Source organism: Egretta garzetta, unplaced genomic scaffold (assembly GCF_000687185.1).
Source record: "Egretta garzetta isolate BGI_Z169 unplaced genomic scaffold, ASM68718v1 scaffold637, whole genome shotgun sequence".
Lineage (NCBI taxonomy): Eukaryota > Metazoa > Chordata > Aves > Pelecaniformes > Ardeidae > Egretta > Egretta garzetta.
The window spans coordinates 390,449-400,317 of record NW_009260358.1 but is presented as its reverse complement, the minus strand read 5'-3'; the positions used below and the strand labels follow the sequence as shown (position 1 = coordinate 400,317).

The 9,869-nt window shown below is 46.0% G+C and overlaps 2 protein-coding genes across 5 annotated transcripts in view; one reads left to right on the top strand and one right to left on the bottom strand.

Annotated features, from left to right (window-relative positions):
• Positions 1-9,869, bottom strand: part of FXR1 (FMR1 autosomal homolog 1) — a 43,653-nt gene that overhangs the window by 10,750 nt on the left and 23,034 nt on the right. For 2 of the 4 annotated variants that reach the window (XM_009642968.2, XM_035898444.1), the window contains exons 14-15: positions 6,835-6,926; positions 5,583-6,024 (exon numbers count right to left, since the gene is read on the bottom strand). The exons of 1 other annotated variant lie outside the window; for it this stretch is intronic. In XM_009642968.2, the coding sequence (XP_009641263.1) occupies positions 5,854-6,024; positions 6,835-6,926 (263 nt within the window). In that variant the 3' untranslated portion in view covers positions 5,583-5,853. Of the gene's footprint in view, positions 1-5,582; positions 6,025-6,834; positions 6,927-9,404; positions 9,486-9,869 lie in introns of those variants that run through there. One more of the 4 variants, XM_035898445.1, reaches the window with a different exon arrangement.
• On the top strand, positions 224-3,216 carry DNAJC19 (DnaJ heat shock protein family (Hsp40) member C19). The gene is made up of 4 exons (XM_009642971.2): positions 224-297; positions 668-744; positions 1,686-1,756; positions 3,073-3,216. Exons 1-4 carry the CDS (start codon positions 244-246, stop codon positions 3,141-3,143), a joined length of 273 nt encoding a protein of 90 aa, XP_009641266.1. The 5' UTR covers positions 224-243; the 3' UTR covers positions 3,144-3,216.

The window sequence follows — 9,869 nt, the reverse complement described above, 5'->3', positions numbered from 1 at the left end:
GTGTGGGGGAGGGATGGGGGGCCGTAGCTGCTGCAGGGCACTCTTTTGGGAGGGCCTGCCTGGAGAAGCGTGGCCGTAAGCAAACAGCAGATCAACCCTGTTAGGTTCGTATATCCCCAAAAGGTTCGTGCCCCTTTCAAACCCCCGAGTCGCCGCCTGCACTGAGTTGCTAAATCTTACTGACACTTTATGCTTAGCCTTGTTCAACGCTGATTTCTTTAAGGTCGCTATGCCCTAAAAGCTATGAAGCAAATGGAGCCACAAGTAAAACAAGCACTTCAGAACCTACCAAAACCTGTAAGTTTTTGTTTTATCAGTAGCGTCTTTTTTTGTAAAAGTTTACGTGGTGAAATAACTACAGGCTGTTCTCTCTGTGCAGCCTTGCTGCGTTTTCTTCTTAGGCCAAACGCAATTTTGTCAGTAATAACAGAATTAACCTCAGCACTTCTGGTGGCGGTTGACTAATGGAGAACTTGTTTTGGCACGCTGAAGTACTCGTTCAAATAACGATGCTCTCCTTCAGCTGAATTTCTTATTACAAGTGCAAAACAAGCTTTGCCATGTTCTTACAGACTAAAAGCTCGGCAGCCACTAAAGCAGTTGTTTTGACCCATAAAGCTAAACTTAAAATCAGCGATTTTTTAGAGTAACACGTCTTCTCTTTCAGGCCTTCAGTGGTTATTACAGAGGTGGATTTGAACCCAAAATGACTAAACGAGAAGCAGCCTTAATACTCGGAGTGAGGTAAAAGGAAATTTATTAGAAATGAAAGGTAAAAAGGAGGCTACGGTGTTACCTGGTTTGAAAAGGGCGTCGTTCTCGCTGCGTGAGGCTGTCCTGTGCCCGGCTTCCCCTGGGAGTGGCGCTGCCAAGTCAGGAAATAGGGAGCTGCCTTTCAGGATTTTCCGTACTTATTTGGGGCTCTGCACTTGCGTGTTAGCTCGCCGGAAGCTAACTCTAGCTGGGCTTCGTACGCCTGCAAATCCCTAGCACGTTTGAAAGCCGCGTAGGGGTCCAGGTAGCTTCACCCTTTGCGAGAAGCTTTGGGGTTTTACTCGGTGCGGGGAGCGTGGTTGTGCTGTTTGCTTGGGGTTCCTGTCACTGCTGCTGAACTTCAGGCAGATGCGGTGTGACGGGGCTGCAAACCCTGGTCTTCCACCTGGAGTAAATTCCTCACTTCTAGAACACCTTAGATACGAGCATGGTAACTATCCCTGCCAAGACTGAGAGACCAAAGACACACCTGTGTCTGGTGAGGTGCAGAATGGGAACCATTTCTGTTTGAAGGCAATTGCCAGCTGTGAAGTCTGTATGCAAACGGTTGGTTGGTTAGTTTGGCTTTCTGAAACAAATGGAGAGCAAATTTTATTTTTTTCCTCCAGCTCTTAGGAAGTTGTCCCAGTAAAAATGTTGCAGCCTGGTTCTGTTTGTTCTCAAGCGTATGAGTGTCCCCCACCGTACCAGGCTGCTGTAGCTTGTTGTCTTCAGCATGCGGTGTTTTGGAAAAGCCTTAGAAACCAGGACTTACATGCTACTCATCAGTAGTAGGAAAAGAAAAACGTATGTCTAAGCTAGAGCTTATGGATAAGACAGTGCCTGCTTGTTCTAAGATATCTTTTAAAGATCTGGGCGATTTTATGAGGTTCCCTTAAGTCAGTTTTTCTCTCTCTCTCTCTCTTTTAAAGCCCTACAGCCAACAGAAGTAAAATTCGAGAAGCCCACAGACGGATCATGCTGCTCAATCATCCAGATAAAGGTTAAGTAAATTAAGTCACATGGATTAATACATGTTTTTAACACAGATTAATAGAACTGCGTAGGGCAGAAGTGACTGACAGATGACTACTTCAGCTACTAAAAGAAGCCAGAAAACTCTTGAGTGAAAACAGCTTTTAGGGTGCCTTATGGTTTTGAAGCCTGGTTTTGTGTTTGAACGCTCTAAAGCACGCAGGCAGATTCAGCAGGCCAGCCCGTTACTTGCTCTCTCTTCTGCGCAGGTCAGATTAAAATTTGATTTGTTAAAATGAGACTTAAATTCACCTTAATTTTAGATGAAAGACCAAAGTGTATTTGCGTGCGTTATGCACCGTGTGAGTTGGGGTTCATTTGAACGCCTCGGGAATGCAGCACAGATGTCAGGTTGTGAGCCTTCTGCGGCTGCTGAAGACACTGAACTGAAACATTTCTGTTTGGGGTCCGTTTGGGGTCCTCTGACAGCTCAGGACGTGGCTATGCTTGAAGTTAATATTAATAACCCAAGGCAGCTCTAAATACCGTTTCCTTCAGTGCAGCAGAATCATGCGTCAGTGCTTGGCATTTAATTTCTTAATCCTCACTTAAAATGGCTTCCTGTAATGCGGCTGTTGAACGTCATCACTTTACTTTTATGCACCAAACCCCCAAATAATCTTTGGGACGTGGGTTTCGTAGAGTATCTAGCAGAAGTTAACTTCAAAATTAACTTTATTGAATATATGCAGAACGTAAAAGACTGCTTGGAGCGTTTCCCATGTTTTACATGGCCTAAATAAATTAAGCTTCAAATAGAGTAATTCCAGTACCAGTGAGCGGTGTACACGCTACTGGTGTTTGCACCTCTCAGTCAGTTCCAGCTCCAGTGCGTTGTGGATTCTGTCTCGGTGTCTTCCCAAGTCATTTGTGTGTCAGGTTTAAAAACTGCACGGGTCCATTGGCGCTGCAGCAGGTCCTGTGCTGGCCTGGCACGGGGGGGGAGGTTTCACTGCAGACTTGTTAACGCGTCTGTATTCACAACGCCCTTTATGCTGGCGTTCGTTAGTGACCGGTGCATTTATGGCTGATAAAACTGGAGAAAAATCCCACCAGCCAGTAACTGAAAGCAACCTAAGAGGGATGAGCTGCCTGCAGCTCTGGCTGCTGCGGTGCCCGTACGCGTGACCCTACCCCGCTTCAGCCGTCGTGCCCTTCGTTCTTTAACCTGCGGAGGTTCAGGCCGCACTCGCCAGTTCCCCCGTGTACTGTGGCATTATTAACAGCACAGATAAAAACCCCACTCTTTTCATCGGCCGTGACACGAGGTTATCTTTCTTCCAGGTGGCTCTCCATATGTAGCAGCCAAAATCAATGAAGCTAAAGATTTGCTGGAAGACCAAGCTAAAAAATGAATGCGAGAGAAAATCGGAGGCTTTGGCCAATGCAAATGATTATTTTTGATAAATGGCTTAAGGCAAGTTTTAATATCAGTCTTTGACTTAATATAAATGAAGCTGGAAATGTGAATCCAGGGAGGTCCTTCCCTCCCCGCTCACTTCTTAGTCTTTTTTTTTTTTTGGGCAAACATGTGAGGGAGCGAGGCTTAAAGCTTTTTTCATAGCTGTTCTTCATTATTAAGCAGCAAAATCTGCAGCTCAAATATTTTCAGTGTGAAAGGGTAATAACTTGGTTAGGCCAGTGCATGTTACCGGAACAGGTAGCCGTAGGCGCTGTTACCGAACTTGTGTGGAGCTAGCTCTGACGGTCACGCTGCTGTTCTTCGTATGCCAAAGTGAGCGCGGTGACCCCGTTTGGGGAGGGGGTGGAAGAAAATCAAGTGGATTAATTTGAGAGGAAGAATGGGGACAGAGGCGTGGTTGTCTTGGATTTAAGAAATAAAATATAGGAAACGACGGACTCTGTTGTCTTTGCCTAGAGACAAACAAGGTTGCTTGAGCTTCTGACGTGTTACTGGTGTGTCTGGGATGTCCCGGATTTTTTAGTACCTTTCAGTTTTTAATGCATTTTATAGCATTCGATACATTTGAGATGTGGGCTGTAAGTACTCTGGTTTTATGCGTTGTCTTACGCTACGAAGTTCGCGTTCATGAGGTGAGGTGTGAGTTAAAGCAATTAGGAAACAGGAACGCTCCTCGTAAGCTGCTGAAGATACCGGAGCTGGATGCGCCAGGCTGCAGCCCAGCAGGCGTCTTTGTAAGCGGCCGAGTCGGGGCCAGAGCGGTGTCGCACGCCAAGAACCTTTCTGCAACCACGGTACAAGCTGCTGTGCATCACGTGCCATAGGTCACGCGCATCCGTTGGGAAATAGAAGGGCGCTGGGGGCTCCCGCTTGTCCAGGACTAACGAGCCGCTTCTTGACAGCGTAAGTCACCTCGCGCGCTCGGCGTGAGCGCGGGCCGCGATGCAGCCGTGGGCTGGGTACAGGCCACGCAGGGGTGCCAGAGCAGCAGCACGGCAGAGTCCTGTGCCCTGGGGAGAGCCGATCCCACGGGTAACGTGCGTCCCACACACACCAGGTTTAGGGCCTGTACAGAGGGAGGCGTGAGCTTGCTTCGCCATGAAGTGGGGGGTGAAAACCCAGTTGGAACGCCACCAGGCAGCCCTTCAGGTAGGCATAGCTCAAGCCCTACGTGGAATGGTGCCCTACTTAAGGTTTTTCGTCTGCCAAGTAACACTTTTTTTTGGTCCTTGTTTAATTTTTCTCCACTCTTGAGATGCTTGTGCACACTCCAGTTGTAAGGATTTAACTGTTTGTTCTCCAGGAGGGAACACACCGTGAGTGTCAACTGCGGTCACATTACAGAGCAGCGTGGGGGCAGTGCTGCTGTAGCTGTTCGGGGGTCACAGGCAGTTCACAGCGCTTGTTCTTGTCCTTACTCCTGACGACATCAGGCCAGAGTGCCCGTCCCTCTCACGTCAGCACAACTCAGCACTGCCGGCTTGCTCCAGCCCCTCCTTGCTGCCCAGATGTTTCTCCACACCAGTGTTTTCTGCCTCGCTCTTCTTGCTCATGTGCCTGAAACCATGGCGCAGTGTCACGCTTCTGCCCTCGAACTACATCTGCATTAATTCCTAGATATGTTAGTCAGGTGAGCTCCAAGCTAAGTCTGGTTTTAGACTTGTTAACTGACGTTTTACATCATCACAGCAAAGAATGGAAGACTGGCACATCAGAAGACGCTTAGGGAGGAGTTGAAGGTTCAGGCTGCCTTGCAAGGGAGTTCAATGGTTAGTGCCAAAAACAGTCAACAGATGGAAGATCAAAGTTTATTTTCTTTTACTACCAGCATACAAAAAAAACATATTGCACATCAAACAACCAAAACAAAAATAAAAATACTCTACTAAGGACTAACATATGTAGTTTATACAGAATAAACTTTCTGGAAATTGATCTTTTCAGTAGTTCAGGTTATGTCTTAATGGACATGACTAATTCAGCTTAGTGTTAACTAAAGCTATGTTTGATTTTTAAATACTGTACAGTTTAATAAATAAACCAAACAAAGCCTCAATGTAGAACAGTCACTGCCAATGTCACCCAGTATCCCTGCAGATTATGAGAATTTAACAAATGTATTCCAGTGGTCTGCAGATTTTTCCTCTACATACAGCATTTAAAAAACATGTATTAAAACAGACCAGTTTCCAGACTAAACTAATGGAGAAATTACATTTCAGTGCAAAATATTTTAGACTGCATTTCTTTCTAGTATTCCTCAGGTGAAGAAGTGGTTGCATATTATTAAAAATGTAACAAAAGCAGCTAATGCTTTCATAAAGAGTATTATGTTAGGGATCCCCCTCACATCTTTGCCATATTTTGAAAACAAAATAACATTTCCTATAGCCAGCAATTTTGTTTATTTAAATGTTACATATACTATCTCAAGGCACATCTGATGATATATTTATAACACAGTAGGTGTCAAAGTATGTTTAACATGTGATTTCTTCAGGATCCCTCCCCTTTCTGTATTCCAAAATGGAGGAACTGAAAGTGCGGTGTCAAGACTGGCGATCCATATTCTATCTTTGGCAAGCTTATACAAGCACTATTTTAAATGTAATGTAGGAGAACTGTAAACTAGGAACTTCAGTTTATGAAACACCATTCAGCACTGCTTCTTCCTGGGTGTTCCCGTCCTCCTGAACGGTCACTTTCTTTTCCTCAGGACTGTGCTGTAGTTTAGAAGGCTCATCCCCAGGAGCTGTAGCAGGACCGTTCACTGCCTTTTCGGAAGGGCTGTTCTCATCAATCGCATCTTTCGCCTTGCAAAACCAAAACGGGGAGAACGTTAACGATGCGGTAAAACCCGCACACAGGGCACAACCCCCTTTCCCTCTGGCTCACACAGCTCCTGTGCAAGAGGAGCCGCCTCTCGCCTGGCTGTGCCAGCACCCCGTCGCCCCCCGACGCCCAGAACGTTCTGTTTCACAATTCCCATTCTTCCAAGCCAAGGCAGAAGTGAACTGAGGAGCGGAGTCTCCCACCCCTTTCAGTTGCTAGTCACACAGCAACAGCTCGCTCTTACTTTGCTGACCCCGGACGTAACTTGCGGCGGTACGCGCAACGGTACCTTGGAAGCCAAGGGATTGTGCCGTGGTCAGTTTTGGGGGGGGGTGTTCTGGTATGTAATGCCACTCCGATCCCTTAAGGGGCACGGATCTCAAATCTACAACCCTTGTACCGGTCTCTCTAAACCGGTTTGCACCAGTCACTAAACACACTGCCTTGTGCCCTCTATTTATAGAGCATTTTAAGGATCAGTCCTTCTCCAGACTCATCCACCGATAATTCTCACTCATGTAGCATTACATAATAAATGTAGCATTTAAAAAATGCGTAAAGACTTGATCTGAGCATTACGCTTGGTCCCTGCTGTCTGCAGCGACGGTCTAGGAGTCAAGGGCAGTTCTGTTTACTGTGGGCCGGTTTCGCTTTTAATAATTTATTCTTAAGCTCAAATGCGTTTGTAGTCAAATGCGGGCGATCCAAGTGAAGCGTTCCCTTTCTGTTTTGCTGCGAGGGAAGAGGAAAAGCACGCCATACGTTAAAGAAAAATAAAAATATCTTCTTACCGTTTCTTTCTTGGTTTTGGCTATTGTCTCCTTTGGAGGGTTTCTCTGTCTACTTTGAGATTCAGCTCGTGATATATAATCAGCTACTGTTACTGTTCGAGGAAAAGAAACCACAGTGATGCTCACAGCAGAAGCCCCGTTTCGCATTACGCTTCACACGTCTTTTCTGCACAAGTTCTAGCGTAACTGGGAGACATCTCACAAAAGGCCTTCACACTTGCAGGTATCAGCTACACAGCAAGGATCAATTCGTTTCCGTTGAATACAATTTCCACTAAAATCATTGGTAACGTGACAATCTGAAGGTGCAATCTTAACAGAATAGGAATTTTGGTCCAATTGTGAATTTTATTGGGAGAACAAGGGCTTCCTGTGTACTGGGTTTGAGGAGATCAGACTGCAGGCTCTTTGGGCTCTGTCACTGGGGCTTTACTCTCTGGAGTAGTGAAGAGTTTCACGCTAATGAAGGTAAGTTAAACTATGCAAAGAACGGGGGGAGGCTCAGCGGTTGGTATCACTTACGATACGGCAGCATTCAAAGCTGTTACTTCATGAAGCAAGTGGCGAGGGGGCTCACCCTCCTCCTGGTACTCCAAATGCAATCCACGCGCTTACCTCTGGCCCGCGGTGGGTGCATTAACGGCGCCGCGCGTACGGGCGCTGCAGCGGCTCGAGAGCAGGACAGCCGCGCCTGACTCAGGGCTACGCTTACTGGATGCCAGCCAGGGCTCTCCTGACCTCCTTTCTCCTCACCAACCTCAGCGCGTGTTCTTGGAGCCTGGTTGTGTCTTACCCTGCCCGCTTGTAACCACACCAGTGGAGAGCCAGTTCTATCTTTGGAATACACGGTACTACAAATTTAAATGTGCACTTGTACTTTTGATGAGCTAAAGCACATTAGGGTTGGCAAGCAGGACCTACGGCACAGTACAGTCGATTGTGTTTAGCCTGTCAGGCACTCAGGTGAACTGTTGGCTGGATTTAGCACTGACTGTGCACGACACCTACGTCAGAGTAGGAAGCACAGCACATTAATTTTCTGTTACAGTAACTGGACTTCTTACGACTGGGTCCTTGCAGAACTGTCAAGACCAAGCGAGTTCCTGCACAAGGAAAATTGTTTCTTTAAAAGGAGGTTCTGCACCCAACTCCTCTAACGGGAAGACGAAGCGTGTTTTACGCACACAGCGTAGGACACCAGTTCTTAACACTCCCGTATGCAGCAGGAACCCAAACCATAACGATGTGAATCAAACGGGACTGAATGACTGAGCACACTGTTGGCATCGGGTGGAGGGGGGGTTTCCTCTGTCTTATTTCACTCTCTGTACACTTACTAAGTATTTAAGAAGAGATCAAATTTTTAGAGCATTTTTCACAAAGGCAGTGTAACTGCCAATGCCCTTACTGCTGTATTTAAAAATATTTAAATCTGAAAATGGTACTTCGAACAACGACAGCAACAGGAAAAAAACTGAGAATTCTTGTTTGGGAAATTTTGTTCTCTGAAGACTTAAGATTTAGAAGAAAAGCATCGCAGCTTTTGTAGAGGTGACCACCACCTCCTCACCTTGCTGGCTGAAGTTCAGTTTCTGAGAAGTAAAAGCTGAAATCCATTCTTTCTTGTTCCACCCCTTTATAAACTCTCAGCACTGTTACAGAACAGGAGTGCAGAGAAGTAATGGGTTACTTTGGGTTGGGGGTTTTTTCAGGGGGGCGGGGTGTTTGGGATTTTCCGCCCCCCCCAAGTTTTACTGTAATGTAACAGCTTTTGTTGTTCTTTGTCAAATGCTGTGTAAGCACCACAGATGGAAGGAAGACAAATACAGATGAAATTTTGAACCTGTCAATCTAGAAGACCTTCTGTTACTACTACCTTACGCCATGTACATACAAGCATTGTCTCAGTAGGGCATTCTGTAGAGAATTAGCTAGCTCACCTTTCACGTCTGAGTGTTAGTACACACAAAAGAAATGCAAAAAGCCACAACAACAGAAAACTGGAAACATGCAATTTCATTTCAATTCCTCCTCCTTCCCACCCTCAATTTGGGGATGACATACAAATATTCACAGCAGCCGAGGACTGACAGCAGTTTGGTGCAGGCACGGGACTGGCAGATCCCACGTGAGCCCCCTCACAGAGCTCTGCCAGGGCACCCACACCCCGCCACGCCAGCTCCTGGCTTTGCAGCCCGCGCTGAAAAGGTTGTGTCACGCTGGGTGCAAGCGCAGACGCGAGTGAGCGCAGGCCATGAACCTTCACGTTTGTCTTGGTCCTGGACCACTGAAGTCAACAGCAGCTCGGCTACTGGCTTCAGCGAGAACAGGATCAGAAGCGTAACTCGTATGTCCAAGCGACAAGTTAGACATTATGAATTAGTTTCATTAGGCAGATTGAGAACTTTTGTAAGTTCTCCCAGCAGAAGAAAAAAGTCTTTCATCTTTGTCTAGTAGTCTTATTAGTTATCGAGTAACCTTTTTGTATTATGCAGCTCTAGGTAAGACAGCAGACACAACATTCTCTCATGCTTTTGACCTGAGATTACCCACAGCTCCACTCGCATTACCTGGCTGTCTATCTTCTGCCTGACCCCTGAAGCGACGCCTGCGGCTACGATTGCGTCGCTGGGGTTTTTTGTCACTATCATCTGCAATTGCAAAGTTTACCATGAACTATTTCTGATGATAAAATAAATAAATAAATTCTTTAGCAGTTTCAGCATGGGGCATTTAAAATGGCTTCTGTTAAAGAGACAGGCTGAAAGAAAACCGTAACTTTATACTGAAAGCATACATAGGAATGCAAAAGCTAGATTTTACGTTTTTGCTCTTGGCTCATTAAAACATTTAGGCATATGCTTAATGACCTCAGACTTCATTTATTAAATAAGTAACCATATGTCAAATTTTAGCCACATAACCCATGGAAGAGGAGGGGTTTTCCTACGTTATTAATAACAGACTGTATTCTTGTCCCAGTGAGCATCAGGAGAACTTACTGAGGGAAAAGTACTGAAGCAGAAGCTGGAGAG

Coding starts and splice junctions, on each gene's coding strand:
- DNAJC19 (XM_009642971.2), top strand. CDS start 244: ATGAAGCAAATGGAGCCACAAGTAAAACAAGCACTTCAGAACCTACCA. Junction 298..667: donor TTCAGAACCTACCAAAACCT/GTAAGTTTTTGT, acceptor CTTCTCTTTCAG/GCCTTCAGTGGTTATTACAG. Junction 745..1,685: donor GCCTTAATACTCGGAGTGAG/GTAAAAGGAAAT, acceptor TCTCTTTTAAAG/CCCTACAGCCAACAGAAGTA.